This window comes from Tupaia chinensis, unplaced genomic scaffold (genome assembly GCF_000334495.1).
Source record: "Tupaia chinensis unplaced genomic scaffold, TupChi_1.0 Scaffold000604_1, whole genome shotgun sequence".
NCBI classification, from domain to species: domain Eukaryota; kingdom Metazoa; phylum Chordata; class Mammalia; order Scandentia; family Tupaiidae; genus Tupaia; species Tupaia belangeri.
The window spans coordinates 1,369,474-1,387,596 of record NW_006160122.1 but is presented as its reverse complement, the minus strand read 5'-3'; the positions used below and the strand labels follow the sequence as shown (position 1 = coordinate 1,387,596).

Here is an 18,123-nt window from a genome sequence, read left to right as displayed (position 1 = left end):
TCCTGCCAACTTCCGGCCACCTCTGGTAACACCTGGGAACCTATAAAGTCATCAGTGGGGGCAGGCTACGTATCACCCATTGTCAGGGAGTCAACATGGCAGGCCTGAGACTGTAAGGCTGGCCTTTAGCTGACATCTGAGAATCTGGATTTCAAGGAGGTTTCCATCATCCCAGAAAAGAATGCCTCGCTGTACCTCAGCTTTGTGCAAACAATATGGTTTATGCCAAACACCTGCTTTCTTTCCGGAAGTCTGGAATTTTGGAATGTGCTAGGTAGAAGATACCTATGTGACCTGTCCCAGAAAAAACCCCGGGCGTTGAGCATCAAATAAGCTTTTTGGTGGACAATGTTCCACACGTGGTGTACCGAGCACAGCCTATGTGACTCCATTGACGATGGACTCTTGGAAGCTTAGTTTCCTCTGGACTCTGGCCTTGCCCTTGTCCCCTTTGCTAATTTTGCTCTGTACACTTTGTACACTTTCACTGTGATAAATCACCACCACCACTGTGACTGCATGCTAGGCCCTGAGGGGCCTCCTAGGGAATCCCGACTGGTGGTCTCGTGAATCCCCAACATACCTCCCAATTAAGAGCTTTTGTAACAAAGCATCATCCCTTCCCTGGGCTTTATTTCATTTATTATTATTATTTTTAAAAAGCTTATTAATCCATTCCATGAGTGAGAGAGACAAAGAGACAGAGAGACAGAGTAGAAGTACACCCAAGAGGGTCCTAAAGTTGTGATCCACTCCCAGCGTTCAGCCAGTCCTGGGTCAAGGGCATGTAGAAGCCTGGAATACTCAGAGAGGTCTCCAGACTTGAACTGGGAACCTTCTCGTATGGGATTGCCTCACAGAGCACTGCATTTCACTGCTGCACTCTGGGCCTCTCCCCTGGTTTTACATCATATTAGTGAAGGCTAGAATTTACTCGGCTGGCGTGACAACAGCGGATCTCTGACCGAAAGCTCTGATTTGCAGTTGTCTATGTCTGAATGATTCGAGAGGAGGATGTGCTAGCTAACGAGCACAGCTCACCTGACGCGGTGTCTGCAAACATTAGGTCTGGGTGTGTGTAGGGTGTGAATGAAGTGAGTCACGGGAACACACAGTGAAAACACGGACTAAGAGCGTTCTACTAGCTCTCGATTTAAAGTTTCGGTTAATCCTACCCTTGCCCTACAACTCACCCCCAAACTCGATTTTTTTCCTAGCTGAAAGAGAAGCTCTTAGTTACATTTCACTTCTGAGGCTGGTGGAGAGCCACCGTTCAGGGCTACTGCGTACCCTCTGTAGTCACATCCCTCTGATCTCAGATGACAAATGATTCTGACGGACTGACTGAGGGATGTAGAATTTTGGGTTCACACTTTGTGAATCTGATCAAGGCTCAATAAACTTTCTCCCCAGAAACATACTTACATGTCTGTACATACACACATTGTTGACATATGATATACAGCACCAAGGGACTCTGTGAAGCCTGTTCGTAGACTAGTTCCCAGCAAGGCCCAGTGGCACTTTCTAGAAGGGTAGGAATGCTCTATTTCTGTGCTGTCCAACACAGAGCCAGGAGTCAGGTGTGGGTATCAAGCATTTGACATGTGGCTAGTGTGTCTGAGGAAATCTTTAATTTTGCTAATTTTAATTCCTTTAATAGCTCCATACTATACCGTCTAGTGCAGATCTAAACTCGTTGTGTCTCCTCATCTTACTGCCTCCAGTCCTAGGGGTGGGGGACTTCTGAGAGTCCTGAGCAAGAGCACTTGTTCTCCAGAATGACATGGAAATCCCCCCCTTTTCTTTGTCACCTAACAGGCCAGGTCATAGTAATGACCCAGGTACTTAAAAGATCTTGGGCTTGAGGCTTTCTACTTTTATAGAGTTCAGGGCAAAGAGCTGTAAGGAACCTGCTGAAAGTTGATCTTCCTCCCTTTTTAGGGCTCAGTTGACATGAGAGGTAATATCTGTTTCTGGAACCTCTTCTACAGTAAGCACTCATTAGTTAGATTTTGTAACTGGACTAATGTAAAACGAATGGTTTAAAAATGGGATGGGGGATGGGACCAGCAGTTTGCGTAATGGCTATGTCGCTGGACTCCCATGTAGTTGACCGTGGTTCTGGTCCCAGACCTGGTGGCTTAAATCCATGCCAGGCACATGAGAGTGTGTGCCCAAGATCCCAAGAGGAGAATGAAGGAGAAGGGATTGCGGTGTGGCCATCCCCCCGGTGGGGGTGTGATTTCTCACTTTCTATCTCTCTGTCTTTCTGGTGAAGCACATGCCTTATAGCAAAAGCCTCTCAAAGGAAAAAAATAAACTAAATAAAAATAGGATGAGGGGTGGGACTAGCAGTTAGCATAATGACTATGTCCCAGGACTCCCATGTAGCTGACTGCGGTTCGAATCCTGGACCCAGTGGCTTAAACTAACGCCAGGCACATGTGCATGCGTGTCCAAGATCCCGAGAGGATAATGGAGGAGAAGGGATTGCGGCGTGGCCATCCCCCTGGGGGGTGATTTCTCACTTTCTGTCTCTCTCTGTCTTTCTGGCGAGTGCACATGCCCTATAGCAAAAACCTCCCCCCCCGCAAAAAAAAAAGGGATGAGGGGCGGCTGGCAGGTGGTGGTGGTTAAGGGCGTTGGACTCCCACATGGTTGACTGCGGTTTGAGTCCCGGACCTGGTGGCTTGCTTTCTCACTTTCCTCCTCCCTCTCTTTCACTCTGTCCCCCTCTGGTCAAGTTAAAAAATAAAGTTAAATAAAATAATTTTAAAAAGTTAAAAAAAGAAATAAGGATTGTTCACTTACAGTTGCTGCCTCTTCCAGGGCCTGCTTGTTTCCTCCGAGGGCTTTAAAAGAACATTTTATTTAGTTACTATCAGATTTTAATGATAAATCATCTTATATAACACGACCAGTTCTTTTCCTAGAACTGAACCAGATTAAGCCTTGGTCCAACATTCAGGACCCTCAGTCTAATCGACTCATTCTCCAAGCTTGGCTCTCCCCCTCCTGACCTAGAGTAGTGGGGTTCAAATAGACTCCACCACCAATTTATGAGACCTTGAGCAAAGTCAGCAATCTTTCGGTGTTTTTTATCATCACCAAAACAGGGATAGTTTAATAATTAATTAGCTTGTTATGTGAATAAAATGAAAATATTTGGAATAACTCCTATCTGGCTTAGGAAGCACTATGCGTGTCACTTCTCTATTCCTTCTCTTTTATAGGATTTATACTTTTAATTACATAATCATGTATGTAAAAAAATTTATGACCCTGTTCCACACACCTGTGAGTTCCACAGGACAGGTACAAGGTGTATTTTATTCCTCAAAGCATCTTTAGCACGTTTATTACCTAAACTGACACATGTTCAGTGAGGATCTGTAGGATGGAATGAACATGTTAGTAGTTAAATGGGCAGATGAAGAGGATAGCTAAACATCTCCTATATGAGCAGAACATGCATTTCTATCTACAGAGGCTATGTACTGGGTAATTAGGCCGGCATTTCCCTCTGGCCAGGAAAACACTGATGTCCTTAACGAGTTGATCTGCGTGGTTTTAAAAGAACAGGCAGCTATACAGAAACAGCTGGTTAGGCTGAGCCCATCTGAGCTCTGATAACAAGCCAAGTCATTCATTGACTCGAAGAATATTTCATGATGTGAAAATTAGGTGAAATTCATACTTCAATTGTGTCCATAAGTAAGGTTTTATTTAAATACATCCATGCCCATTCATTACAATTGTTTTGGAACTGTTAATATAATGGTATATAATAAGGGCCACAGGGAACACTCTGGCTAAACACCAAGTCTAAAATATTTGCTATCTGGTCCTTTAGAGAAAAGGTGTGCTTATTACCAAGGTAGGTAATAAGTTCTTTGAGGAAAAAATAATGCTGGGAGGTGAGGTGATATAGGGAGTCAGGAGAAGCAGCAGGGCTGCAATTTTCTTATTTATTTACTTATTATCATTATTTTTCAATTTGACCAGAGTGACACATACACAGACAAAGAGAAAGAGAGAGAGAGAAAAAGTGAGAAGGCAAGTCGCCAAGTCCGGGATTTGAACTGTGGTTAGTCATTTGGGAGCTCAGCTCTAACCACCACGCTACTTGCCGGCTCCAGGGCTGCAATTTTCTATAGTAGTAGTAGTCATGGAAGACCTTACTAAGAAGGTGACATTTCAGCGAGTCCCTTCTCAAGGCTGTCCTGTTAAGTGCAGAGGGGCTTCAGGCTGCCTGGGGAAACTCTAGCAGCCCTTACCGAAGTAGTCGAGCCAGTTCATCTCGCGCAGCGCTTTGGGGAGCCGCAGGATCTCGATGTTATATAGGTTATCTATCTCCTTGAGGAGGTTCTGCCCATCTGACTGAATTTGCTTGGATCGAATTTGTACTGCAAGAGAGCCAGGGGGGACATGGGTCACTTGGCAGGTAAATGGGGCCTGGAATTCGTGCTGTATGCACCTCAACCCTCCAGCAACCGGCGATCCCTGGACAGCCCGGGCTCCGCCCCTTACCTTCACGGTCGAAGTCTTTAAGAAAGGAGGCGATCTTCTGGCTCCGTAACGAGTTGGTGGTCTTAGCTACCCGACTGCCGCGCTTCCTAGCCGGAGCCATGGCGCTTCGGAGGAGGCTGCGGGGGACTGAGGACAGAGCCACAGGGAGTCAGAGGCGGAGACAGGGAGAGGGAAAGCAAGGGCCCGGGAGGGGCGGAAGGAGCAGGTCAGGACTCATCGGAATTGGTAAGGGCACCCCTCTTTCGGGTCCTTTGTATAAAGAAGTGGTGGGGTACGTACCTGTGCGTCCCGAAACAGGGGCCGAGAAAAAAAACCTCGCCGGGCCAGCTGAGCCGGAGCGGATCTTCGCCTACTCGGACAAGCACCCGCCGCCACTAAATTCAAACTCAACTGCCACAGGCTAACGAATGAGAAGTTGCCGTCTTAGGACAGGCCCACAGCGTCCAATCACAAAGAAGCTTCCCAATCGGGCAGCCAATCCACATGTAGGACCACAGTTCCCAGAAGTCATTACGGCTTGACGCCATATTATCGCGACTCAGACGCGCGAGCCGGAGACGGTGCTTTGGGCAGTGGCTTTTGCGCTTGCGTAGAGACCGAGGGTGCGTGGTTAGCGTTCTTGTTCTTCGGTTGAGTAGGCGCTGTCTTCCTGCTAGTTTAGGAATCGTGACCCGCAGTCTCAGTGGGGTAGGGGTGGGCAAGATTACGGCTCCGAAGCATGGGTCGGAAGGTAGACAAGGCTTGGGCCCGGTGAATACGGAGTCGGAAGCGGAAAGCTGCTTTGTCCGGAACCTCCTTGGAGTGATAGCCAGGAAACCCTTCCTGAGGTGGGAAGCCAAGGGCCTTCCTTCAGAGACCCCCTTCTGAAGGTAAGACGCCACCTCGCGCAGGGTCACCTGCCGTAGGGACGTGAAGGCCCAGAGCGTGACCTCCCACGGGATCCAAAATGACTGCACCCCCCCCCCCCAGTAGTGCTCCCTCTACTGATTGGCATCTCACGCTGTTCCCTCGCCCCTTTTTTTTTCCTTATATTTTTTAATCCACAGAAGATGTCCCAAGACGGGCCTCTGTTAACGGTGCAGGAGGCCCTGAAGAAATGCTTCCCGGTGGTGGCGGAGCAGCAGGGCCTGTGGCAGCGCACGGTGCGGGACTGCCAGCCCCTCCTGGCCTCGCTCGCCAACCTGGCGGAGCAGCTGCAGGCCGCGCAGAATCTGCGATTCGAGGATGTGCCATCCCTTCTAGCCTTTCCAGACTTGCAGGAGCGGCTGAGGCGCAAGCAGCTGGTGGCTGGTGACACCATCCTGGACAAGTTAGGGGAGAGGCTGTAAGAGGCTTCATGGCGCTCTTTCTGGGCGGAAGAGTATAAAAACTGGGTGTGTTATCCGTAGCTAAGATCAGTGAGGGGATGTTTTCCTCCTACTTGACAGCATAGCATATGGAGGGCTGTCCTCCTTCCCACCATGGCAGTGATACCACTGTCCGAAAGCTGTTTTCTGGCACTTGTGTTGTCAGTGGCTGGCCCGGCAGGGAAGGACTTAGTAAAGTTACAAAAGCAGAGCAGAAAAGGAGTGGAGAAACTTATCGGCCCTTCTCTATGCTGGTTTTCTGAGCGGATAAGAGGTAATGGCAAGGAACTATGTTGTAAGCTGAGCAGGTGCCAGAGCTAATGATAGTACTTTTTTTTTTTTTTTTTTTTTAGAGAGAGAGATTTTTGCTATAAGGGAGCATGCGCTCACAGGAGAGACAGAGTCAGAAAGTGAGAAATCACACCCCCGGGGGGATGGCCATGCCACAGTTCCTTCTCCTCCATTCTCATGGGATCTTGGGCACACGCACACACATTTCCAGTGTGAGTTTTAAGCCACCGGGTCCAGGACTAGAACATGATTAACTACGTGAGTGTCCACCATTGTAACCATTACACCATCTGCTGGTCCCAGGATATTACTTCATGAAGTCCTTTTAACACCTTTGTGACTTCATTCACTCACTCAATTCCATTTTGCTGGCAAGGAAACAGGCTCAAGCAGATTGCCCACGTCACACTGCCAATAGATAGAGCTGGGATTCTAAGTGAAGTGTGCCCAGCACCAAAGCCAGAGCGCTTCATCACCACTTGGTTCTCCTGTACCCTGGAGTCCATGTAGGTTGTTGTCCCTGTGCCCACGAGTGGCATGATTCCAAGCTCTGATTTATGCCTGTTTTTAGATCCTTCATCTCAGAGTTAGAGATTATTGAGGACAGAGTTAGGGCACCTGTAACCTTTCCTTGACCCTGACCAAAAAAATTTCACCATCATGTTATGGTGTGTTTCAAAGTAGTGATAAGCACAGCTTGTAAGATGAAGGAAGCTTCTGGAAGGAGGTGATGTCAAAAACCTGAAGGATAAACAGGTGTAAGTGAGGTCAAGAGTATGCATGGGAGGGACCAGTAGATGGCGTTATGGCTACGTTGCTGGACTCCCATATAGTCAGCCGCCGATGGAGTCCTGGACCTGGTTGCTTAAACTCTCGCCAGGCACGCGTGCATGCATGCCCAAGATCCTTAGAGGAGGATGGAGGAGAAGGGATTGTGATGTGGCCATCCCCCTGGAGGGTGATTTCTTGCTTTCTGTCTCTCTCTCTCTGTCTTTCTGGTGAGAGCACCCACCATATAGAAAAACCTCTCCAAAAAAAACAAGAGTATGCATGGGTGTGAGTAGAACTGCATGGAGAATAGAATGGCTGGAGCTCGGGGCTGGTAAGCCATGAGATTGGCTCGCAGCTCGCTCTCTCCCTCTGGATCAAGGGGGCTTTGGTGAGGGATGGTAGCCTCCCGTATGATCCTCAGCACAGTTTCTACATAGGTCAGCTTCTTGGCTGAAGCTGTTTGAAAACTCTGGAAATTCTTGGCACTATTCATAATAGCCAAAAGGTGGGATCAGTCCAGATGGATGGAAAGACATGACGTGGTCCGTGCCATGTTATATTCAGCAATAAAAATGATCAGAATACTGGGCCGGCATGGGGCAGCCCTCCACCACAGAGAAGCATCTGGTCCAAAGCCTCAGTAGTGCCAAGTGGCAAGACCTGCCTTAGACCCTTCTCCTGCCATTACCTCACATCAGGCTGTTCCCACAGAGCCACCCTCCTCCAGGTGCGCGACACGGTCAGCAGCCACGTGGAGCGTGTGTTTCAGGTCTACGAGCAGCACGCAGACTCAGTCGGCATTGATACCGTCCTGCAGCCTTCCGCCGCAAGTCCTTCTGTGGCCGACATGCTGGAATGGCTGCAAGACATTGAGACACACTACAGGAATTCGCATCCTTTGTGCAGCGTCACCTAGTGTCCAGGACTGTCCCGAAAGGTCTTTTTTATTTCATTTATCTTAAGATTAGAAAGTAGTAGTTTAGGGCAGTTCTCTTTGTTCCTACGCTTGGTTTCCCCTGCATTCTTTGTACAGTATTTCCTCAAATGATTTTCTGCCACCTGCCAGGCACTGTACTGGGTTCTAGGGGATAAGGCATCAAAACAAGAGAAAACTAAGTCCAGCCGTGGCCTGATAACAAGGTGGCTGTGTCCCACATATGGATTGTGGGCTGAGTCCCAGATTGGTGGCTTGACACACATGCCAGACATGTGTGCATATGCGGCCAAAATCCTGAAAGGAGGAAGAGATGGAGGAGGATTGTGTCATGACCATGTTCCCTCGTGGGTGTTTTTCTCACTTTCCCTCCCTCTCTCTGTCTCTTTCAGCAAACATAAATTTTTAAAAATTCAAAAAATAAAAATAAAAAGAACAAACACAAAAAACAGGAAATATATACACTGTCAGATGCTGTTGAGTGCTATGGAGAAAAATAAAGCAGGGACAGTGAGGTGTGGGAGTGAGTTGAGATTTAAATAGGGTGGCCAGGGCAGGCTTCCCTGGGAAATCCCATTTGAATGGAGCCCTGAGAAGGTGGAGGAGGGAGCCAGGTGGATGTTCCGGCAGAAGGAAGCATATGCAAAGGCCCTGAGGTGAGAAATGTCTGGTGTATTTGGGAAATGGCAAGGAAGCGTGCATGACTCAAGCAGGGTGTGACAGGGAGCCTGGAGGACATAAAATGAGCAAGACCGGGAGCTGAACCTTGTAGGACCCCGAGGACCTTTGAAAGGAGTTGGGCTTTTACTCTGAGGGAGCGAAAGCTGTCGTTAGGTTTTGAGAACAGGAGTAACATGGTAGGACCTATGTTTGTTTGTTAGGTTTTTTGCCATGGGGTATGTGTGGTTACCAGAGAGATGGAGAGTAAAAAATCACCCTCCATGGGGATGCCCATGCCACAGTCTCTTCTCCGCTCTCCTCCTGGGATTTGGTGCACACACAGACACAAGCCTGGCATGTTTTTCAGGCCACCGAGTCCAGGACTAGAACCACACAGTTAGCCATGTGGGATCCAGCGCCTTAACCACATCACCTGTTAGCCCAGGACCTTTGTTTTCAAGAGCATAATGGGGCTATGTTGTGAGGAAAACTTGAGGTCGAGGGGCAAGGATGAAAGCAGAAAGATGAGTGAATTGAAGTTCTGGCATTTTCTATCTGATCTTGCCGGGCTGGTACCTGCACCTGCCCCCTAGATGAAGTTTTTGCTTCCTTATGAAGAACTGACCCCCGGCCTTCATTGCCGGCGCTAGTCTTGAGGTTGCATATCCTGCAGGTGCCTCCAGCTGGATCTCTCATGGACCCTTAAACTCTGGTTTAAACTCCTCCCTCTAACCCTCAAGTTGAACTCCCTTTTTCTTCAGTCGTAGAATCGTTTAGTCACCCCACCTAGAAACACAAGGGTCATCTTCCCCCCCTCTTTTCCTCTCTACTTTCTATTTAATTTTAATTTTATTTATTTATTTATTTTGAGAGGTTTTTTGCTATAGGGCGCGTGCGCTCACCAGACAGAGAGAGACATAGAGACAGAAAGCGAGAAATCACCCCCGGGGGGATGGTCACGCCGCAATCCCTTCTCCATTCTGTCGGGATCTTGGGCACGCACGCACATGCGCCCGGCGTGAGTTTTAAGCCACCGGGTCCGGGACGCGAACCACGGTCGACTACGTGGGAGTCCAGCAACATAGCCATTACGCTAGCTGCTGGTTCCCTCTATTTAATTTTTAAGTTGCAGTAGCAGCAGGACCAGCAGCAGCAGCATGGCAGAAGGTGTGGTCGTTACAGCTAGCGTTTCGCTGAGCACTCACCACGTGCTACAGTGTTGCACAGTCACTCGTCGGGCCTTTATTATATTCCCCCAGCTCTTTATCCCTCTGCCATTCCGAAGTTTCTTACCTCATTTAAACACTTAACCACATGTACTCTCACCTTTTAAAAGTTATGTACTGGGGGACCAGCAGGTGGTGTGGTGGTTGGAGCTCGGGACTCCCACGTAGCCATCCATGGTTGAGTCCCAGACCTGGTGGCTTGCTTTCTCACTTTCCCTCTCTCTGTCTCTCTCTGGTAAGATTAAATAATAATAAATATATATATTTTAAGAAGTTATATATCAGGGCCAGGTGATTAAGGTGCTGGGCTCTCACATGGCTGGCCATGGTTCAAGTCCCAGACCTGGTGGCATGAACATCATGCTGGGTACGCGTGCATGCCGAAAATTCCAGGAGAATGGAGGAGAAGGGATTGCAGCAGGATCATCCCCCCCAGAGCGTGATTTCTCACTATCCCATTGTCTCTCTCTGTGTCTCTCAATGAGTTTACGCACTCTATGGCAAAAACCTTAAAAAATAAATAAAAAATTGAAAAGAGGAAAGTTACTAAAAAAAAAGGTTACATGTTTATTTAGTCATTCATCTGTTCATTCCGTGAGTGAGCAAGACTTCCAACAGGGTCTTGACGCTGTGATCCAGCCTGGATCCTAGGTGCATGTGTGCCTGCTATACCTAGGGAGGGAGGTCTGTGGGCGTGAGCCTGGAACCTCCGCTCGTGGGCCAGCCTCGCAGAGCATCGTGTTTTATTGCAGCACCACAATCTGGCCCACATGTAGTCTCTTGACAGGTTCTCTGTCTCTATCTTCTCTGTCCAAGATCTCTCGAGTAATTGACCTCAAATCCATTTATCTTCAGGAGGTCTAGTTCTGTTCACGTCACTTGGCAGGAGCTGCCGGTTGCTTCTGTGCCGGTCAGACCTAGTTCGAATCCTGCCCTGCCCTCAGCGCTCTGTGCTCTGGCCGAGTCCCCCTTACAGCCACCTTTCCCTTTCCTCCTGCTGTACATGTGACTTCCACGCCAGCCAGACCTAACGCTGGCCTTGCCTTGAAGCCACCCTGTGCTTCCCCGCTCCCGTGCCTTTGCTGGGTTTCCTACCAGCAGGAAGGTTCCTACTATCCTTTGAACATCGCTGTGTTTTCTCTTCCATGGCACTTGATTTTTTTCAGTTTCTGGTTTTGTCCTCACCGTGGTGAGTGCCCAGATTCAAGGGGCTGTTTTGCTCCTCTCTGCCTGTAGCCTACGCCGTGTGAACGAGGAGATGCTCAGGAGGTATTTGAGTGTAGGTGAGGCCTGGCTGCCCTGTACAGTTACCGGTAGCTGCATTTTCACTTCTCTGGCTCCCTGGAGCTCTTGCCAGGGTATCATTCTCCTTCATTTCATTTCCTTTCTGAGCAGTCCTTAACTTCCAGAAAGGTACCTGAAGAGAAAGTACCTCCTCTCCTCGGTCCAGTGGGGAGACTTGGCAAACATCCAAGCTTTGCCCAAGGCCTGGGACCGGATTTCAGAAGATGAGCACCAAGACCTCGTACAAGGTACGTTTCTTCTCGCCTTCCCTGCAGCCCACCTCTTCGGAGGCGTTAGAGGTGGCCTTTCTGTGCCCACACGTTCGTGTGGCTGTCTGATGTCCTGAGCTCTCTGGAGAGATGGTACGCCCCAGTTTTGTCTCTCTCCGTTCCAGATGTCCTGTTGAGCGTGTCCTTCTTCCTGGGAGAGTGAGGAAGCTGTGTGCTTACCTGCAGACCAGGGCACCACTGCCGAAGACTGGCATTGCTGCACCCTGGGATCTTCAAAGGGATGTCAAGACTGCAGCATGACACGTTTGCACTGGCAGTGCTTAGAACCTGAGGACTGGGTCTTGGGAGGACTGGTGCCAGAACCTCTGATCCTGGGTCTTCTCCACGCCAGGCCATGGCAGAGCACGCAGGCTGCCGTTTGCCCTCTCCTGGGGCTCAGGGAAGCGGTGGAGGCTGAGAGAAAGCAGACAAGGCTGTGCTGAAGAACTCGGTGTCTCCTGTCAGCCCTCAGTCCCCAGGTGGCAGGGAAGGAGAGGATGGAGGAAAGAGCGGCAGCTGCTCTTGACACCACCCGAGAAGGTGTCTGGTTGACACTGGGTCTTGGCTTTATATTTGTGTCAATATCAGACTCCTTGATGAAAAAGAGTTTTGATGATTTAAAAACTAAGGGTAATATTGATGGAAAACTCCCTTAAGGGTTTTTGGCTATGTATTGGGTCATTGGAAAAGTCATGATGCGTTTTTGCATAGAAATGGAAAAATACCTCATGACTTTCCCAGGGATGGGAGCTCCTCACTGTCAGGCCAGTTTCCATTTCTGGAGTCCGCCACCAGGGGGAGGTGGTGCAGCACGAAGGTCCTGAACGCTTTGTCTTGGAGAGCGCTCTGCAGCTGTGACAGCTGAGAGAAAGGGACTGGAGATGGGAGACACCACCCACCCCACCCCGGCCCCGCCGTGACAGGGCTGTGGGGCCATGTCCTCTGAGTGTGGAGTAGCTGCACAGGTGGGACGACGCCAGCCCCGAGCCCGGCATCAAGGGCTGTGTCTCCAAGGCCAGCACCCTCCTGTGTGCCGTGGCCTGGGTGCTTCCAGTCCTTGCAGCATCGCAGGTTGTAGAAATCTTTCTTTCTTTTTTTTTTTTTTTTTTTTTTTGTGGGTTTTTTTTTTTAGGTGGTGTGCGCCCTGCTATAGGCTGTGTGCGCTCGCCAGAGAGACAGAGAAAGAGACAGAAAGCGAGAAATCACCCCCTGGGGGTATGGCCATGCCTCAGTCCCTTCCCTATTCTCCTCTCCGGATCTTGAGCATGCATGCATGCATACATGCCCGGCGTGAGTTTAAGCCACCGGATCCAGGACTCGAACCGCGGTCAACTACATGGGAGTCCAGTGACATAGTTATTATGCTACTACTGGTCCTGGTTGTAGAAATCTTGACCATTGGATATGTAAAGGGACCTAAAAAAAAGTATAGCTATTTTTCTTGTTTTCTTTCCCCTTACTACAAAGCAATGTATGCATTTTTAAAAACTGTAGGAAAACTGTAGGAAAAATTTTAAATGCAGAACAATATAAAACAAGCTCCATGAGGGATATTTATATTATATGCATATAGTGTGTGTGTGTGTGTGTGTGTGTGTGTGTGTGTGTATGCTATGCATATGTATGCTATATGTATTATATCTTTTCAGTGTCTATTCACACCTTTTTAAAAAGTAACATCAATATATACTGTTAAATTTTTAAAAACTTGGTTAGCTTGCATTTTTTCCTTTTTGTGAATGTATTATACGTTACATTTTATGCCTTATTTTACATTTTGCATGTATTACAGATGTGTATTTTTTTTTTTTTACCTATCATGGTAGTAAATTCTGCTGTAAAGAATTGAGATATTACATAGAAATGCACCATTGTCACCTAGCAGGTAATTATTGTTAATATTGCTTTTATGCTTCTAGGAGATTTTTGTTTTTTGTTTTCAAGTTTGTTATATGGCATGTTTGTTTCAAGTTTGTTATCCACCACTGGGGAGAGAGCGAGGAAGTGAGAAAGCATCCTCTCTCCAGCATTCTCCTCCTGGGATTTTGGGCATGCATGCACATGTGCCTAGCATATTTTTTCAAGCCACTGTGTCTAAGACTCAGACTGCACTGTTGGCCATGTGCGATCCCACTGCCTTAACCACCGTCCACTGACTGGCCCTGGCGAGTTTCAGAAGTCTATCATATATGTAATTATTATAAATAAGACTTAACTCCAAAGTCCTCTGAGTATCAAGTCTTACAAGAGGTCCTGGGGGCAGAGATGACAGGAAGACCTAGAAAGGTTTATAGTCAGACCAGAGAAAGGTTTAAATCCGTGGTTTTCAAACATTTAGATTCTGATTCTGTAGGTCTGAGGCGGGGCCCAAGATTCTTCCTGTGTAAGGAGGTCCCAGGTGATATTGAGGCTGATGTCCAGGGACCAGAGTCGAGTTGCTACAGGTTTCCGTTGTAATATGCTAAGAAGAGGCTTGTCATTGAGGGAACGCTGCCGTGGGAGAAGGGAGATGGTAGCTGCCTGTCCGTGGGAACGCTACGTGGTGACAGTGACATCTGAGTCAGGCCTTAGGGGAGGGGACAGGGCATCCCACACATGGGGCACACCAGGCAAAGGCAGAGTTTGAGAGAGAATGGAAGCTAACACGACCGGAAGCCAGGCTTTTACCCCGGAACTGGCAAATAATAACAGCTCAGTAAGCAAGTGGCCTCAGCTCAGAGATGGGGGGCCGGGGGCTGGAGCCATGTTGCGAAGGGCCTGAAACCTGCTTTAAGGATTTGTTACTTGTTCCACAGATGAAAGTCACTTTGTGTGTGTGTGTGTGTGTGTGTGTGTGTGTGTGTGTGTGTGAGTGAGAGAGAAAGAATTTTTTAACCCTCCCTTGTTGAAATAAGTCACGACTAAATCAGAACCAAATATGTATATAGTACTTAGCAATGGTTATGTATTCTTGGGTTGTCGGGAACGTCATGACGCATTTTTACAACAGGTGGGACTAGTTCAGTTTTGGAAGTACTAGAGGCATTCGGATCTATTGATATTTAAGACTAATTATTTTTATCTTGTGCTTTCTTAGCTTGTCTTCTGCTATTAAAATGTCGAATTTATATTTTTTTAATTTAAAATAAATTTGGTTTGTTTTTTTGAATAAGTGTTACATTCATGTAGTAAAAAATGTAAAAGCATTTTCAGTGAAAAATTTCCCCCGCCCCCACGTCCCCAGCTCCCTCCCCTGGAGGTGACCGGTGCTGAATGTTTCCAGCCTATCTTCCTGGCACTGTTCTCTGCCTGTATGAGTGTGGTAGGGAGGATCCTCTAAGACAGCCCCGGGTGGTCCCTCTGGGATTCATGCACTTTTATGCTCCCCTCTCTTCAGTGTGGGCTGGACTTCCAGAACTTCTAACAATTCAAATACCACAGAAGGGTGGATGGCACCTGCAAGGAAGTTACAGAAAGGACTGCAGCTTCCATCTCGTGTGCCGTCTCCCACTTTCGTGGGTCACTCATCCTGGAAGAGGTAAGCTGCAGGGCAGCCCTGCGTGGAGGCTCTTCTGAGAGACAACGCCTGCTGGTGACCAGGGGAGTGAGCCAAGGCGCAGACCCTCCCTCCCCCAGCTGAGGCTCCAGGTGGGTCCACAGCCCCACCTGACAGCGTGACTACACCCTCATGAGGGCCTGACCCAAAGCAACGCCCTGAGCTGTGTTCGGATCCCAGGCCCACATGAACTGAGATGTGAGCTTATTTTAGGTCAATTTTTGGTTAATGTGTGTGAGACTCAGAGTCTGTTGGAACAGGGGAATTCTGGTTTCCCTCTACTGTCCCTACCCCATGCATAGCTACTTGTTTGTTTGTTTACTTACTTACTAATTTCCTTCCTTATGTATGTACTTATTTATTGTTTTTGCTGTAGGGCACATGCACTCGCCAGAGAGGGAGAAACAGAGACCGTGAGAGGGAAAGTGAAAAATCACCCCCCAGGGGATGGCGATGCCATAACCCCTCCTCCTTTCCTCTAGTCTTCTCTAGGGATTTTGGGCATGCATGCATGCACACCTACACACACATGGGTGCCTGACATGATTTTCAAGGCACCGTGTCCAGGACTCAAGCCACAGTCAGCATTGTGGGAGTCTAGACCTTCACCACTATGCAGGTCTCCCCCCACTCCATCCACATTTAGAAACTGACCTTAAGATTCTTCTCTCAGACACAGTAAGGATTGTGCCAGGTCCATGGGATGCCTGGGCTCTAAAGAGAGGACTCCTGCCTGCCCAGGGGAGCTCAGGCTTCTTGATGACTCCCAGGGCTGACCAGTGTGTGAGAGAAACCAGGCGACACCCCAGGCTGCTCACGCTCTGGGCTGTGTAGGATGCCTTTTTCCTGCACGAGGGTGGAGGGGCAGGCTCAAGGGCATGGGGATCGAGCACGTGTTGATACCGACTTGGGAGGTGCTGAATAGCAGGTCACCAGACCTGGGTTTGAGTCTCAGCTCAGCCACTAACTAGCATGTGGTCATGGACAAGTGACTCCCGAAGTCTCAGTTTCCTCATCTGCATAAGAGAGACGACCGTATGTCCTACAGGGTGTAAGTGGGAGGAGATCCATGAGGGCTTTTGGTATTGAATAGGTTCATGAACACGTACGGGAGTGAAGTCCTCCCAAGTGCGAACCTCTGCTGCACGCTCTCCAGTAACCGTCAGCAAGCATTGGAGCGAGTACTGCCTTCGTTAGGGTGAACGAGGGAACTAGCGCAGAGGGAGTTTTCCAAGCGTCTGAAGCTCATCAGTGGCATTGCCAGACTTCGCACCAGGGCTTCCTTGGTTTTAGTGAGTCTCCCCCATGTCTGCTCCTTCTCTGTCACAGAATCCAAACGCAGACCTGCCACCTACTTAGGTGTAGCAGGACTTAGGTGTCCTGAACTCATCCATGACCCATAGAGGTCTTGTTCCTCCAGAGCAGAACTGCCCCGTTGGGCTTGGCAGTGGCACGTGAAGTTCCCAAGCCTCTTCCAGGACAGCTGCAACCTTGCCAGTTACCCTCCCTCAGGATCCCATAGCCAAGGGGGTTGGAGTGCATCCCAGGGCTTCCTGCCCTTTGTGCCAGGGCCTGGGAGAAAAAGCCAGTCCCGCTTAAGAAACGATGGGGTTACCCCTTCCAGGCACGCTCCCTCCTCCCCACTATTCCTGGAAGGCTCTTTCTTGGTTTCTGCTCAGTACAGAGGAAAATCGTTTTTCTGAGACTGGTCCCTGGCTGAGCGTATGACGGCCTCAGGCCTGGAGATTGCAGTCCAGTGTAGGGGAGAAGCTAGACATCTGCATCCCTCACAAGGCAGCCCGCATCTGCTGCAGGGTCCTTCTGTAAGAAACAGCCCTTGGGGCAGCCTTGGGTGTGGAGGACAAGGTGCAGGATCCCACAAGAAACACTGGGCGTGTGTGTGTGTCCCCCAAATCCCAAGAAGAGAATGGAAGAGAAGTGGTTGCAGCATGGCCATCTTCACTTGGGGTGGCTCCTCACCATCCCCCCTCTATCTCTCTCCAGCGAGGGCACATTTGCTATAGGGCATGTGCACTTGCTGGAGAGAGGGAGAGGCGAGACAGAAATTGAGAAATCACCACCACCACCACCACCCCCCCCGAGAGTATGGTCATGCTGCAATCCCCTCTTCTCTGTTTTCCTCTCAGGAGTTTGGGCACTCACGCACATGCGCCTGGCATGAGTTTAAGCCTCTGGGTCCAGGACATGCACTGCAGTTGACCATGTGGGAGTCCAGCGACGTAACCATTACACCATCTGCTGGTCCAAGAATTTTTCTTCTTTAAAAAAAGAAAAAACAAAGCAGCCTTAATCCTGAGAAAAAGACGCAGCACAGAGAGGGATTGTTGGACAGAGTAGCCACAAGATTGCCCTTCTCCGACAAAGAAAGGAGTCTTCCTGACGCCTCTGTGCTCCTCTTCCGCATCTTGTGTGGTTGAGAACAGCACCCAGCTAGTCCTCAGGGCTCTCCCTGAACCCTCCGTGCTGTTTGGGGTGGTAATAATTTGTGGATGGGGCTGCCTGGGCCGCACCAGCCGTACTCCTTCATTCCGAGGCCTCCCTGTGTGCCCAGCACAGAGCTAGGCGCTGCCGAGTCTCGGGAAAAGCAGAGACGTGGGTGCTTGGTCTGGCAGCAGGTGCGTCACAGCCCACCCTGAGACAGGCTGCAGGTGGAGAGAGCGACCGACTGGCTTTTGGTGGCTGGTGCGGGAATGTGAGAGTAGACTAGGCCCCAGCGAGAACCCCCCTCCGGTCTCTGCTAACAGGGTGGGGGGTCAGGGTGCCTGTTAGCCCATCATGTGAGCAGGGAGCAGCCTCTGCCCAGCTCCTCTCCTCCCGGCACAAACGTGTGGAGTAGTTCTTAATTTGCACAGAGAGCCCAGACTAATAAATCCAGCACTCAATTGCAGTCCCCACGGTGCCTTTATGGGCAGCAGCTGACTTTTATCAGCTAGTTTGTGCTTTCATATGAGCAGAGTTTTACGAGGGTCTCCTGAGCTGGCTCGTAACGTGATGAAGCGTCTGCAGAACTCGGCCATAAATCCCCGGCACCTGCCAAGCAGAGGGTGCAGCTCTCCAGGCACATTTTGTCCAGCTGGCGGCTCTGTCCCCTTGCCCAGTTTGCATTTTTGCACTTGTCTCTTTAAACTTGGATTTGTTTTTCAGCTCTCTGCGGCCTCTTTAAAGGCAGCTGAAAAATGAGGGGTAGGAAAAAGGAACTAGAAAGTTACGTCTGTGCTAAAAATGACTCCTGGCGTATGTTGCTCTGAAAGCT

At 49.3% G+C, this 18,123-nt stretch overlaps 2 protein-coding genes across 2 annotated transcripts in view; one reads left to right on the top strand and one right to left on the bottom strand.

The window, feature by feature from the left end:
* Positions 1-4,937, bottom strand: part of CDCA8 (cell division cycle associated 8) — an 18,288-nt gene extending 13,351 nt beyond the window's left edge. Inside the window, exons 1-4 of the mRNA XM_006158583.3 lie at positions 4,813-4,937; positions 4,534-4,659; positions 4,281-4,409; positions 2,815-2,855 (exon numbers count right to left, since the gene is read on the bottom strand). Coding sequence (XP_006158645.1) covers positions 2,815-2,855; positions 4,281-4,409; positions 4,534-4,633 — 270 coding nt within the window. The 5' untranslated portion in view covers positions 4,634-4,659; positions 4,813-4,937. The remainder of the gene's footprint in view (positions 1-2,814; positions 2,856-4,280; positions 4,410-4,533; positions 4,660-4,812) is intronic.
* Positions 4,938-5,089: 152 nt separating this feature from the next.
* Positions 5,090-12,167, top strand: AIRIM (AFG2 interacting ribosome maturation factor). Its single transcript, XM_006158581.3, has 5 exons — positions 5,090-5,402; positions 5,580-5,857; positions 7,653-7,832; positions 11,175-11,293; positions 11,440-12,167. The coding sequence occupies exons 2-5, from the start codon at positions 5,583-5,585 to the stop codon at positions 11,475-11,477; spliced, it is 612 nt and encodes a 203-aa protein (XP_006158643.1). The 5' UTR covers positions 5,090-5,402; positions 5,580-5,582; the 3' UTR covers positions 11,478-12,167.
* The last annotated feature ends 5,956 nt before the right edge of the window (positions 12,168-18,123 follow it).

Excerpts from the sequence above, each read along its gene's own strand:
- AIRIM (XM_006158581.3), top strand. The coding sequence starts at position 5,583 with ATGTCCCAAGACGGGCCTCTGTTAACGGTGCAGGAGGCCCTGAAGAAA. Across the intron at positions 5,858-7,652 it reads GACAAGTTAGGGGAGAGGCT|AGCCACCCTCCTCCAGGTGC; the intron begins GTAAGAGGCTTC and ends CTGTTCCCACAG. Across the intron at positions 7,833-11,174 it reads GAGACACACTACAGGAATTC|GTACCTGAAGAGAAAGTACC; the intron begins GCATCCTTTGTG and ends ACTTCCAGAAAG.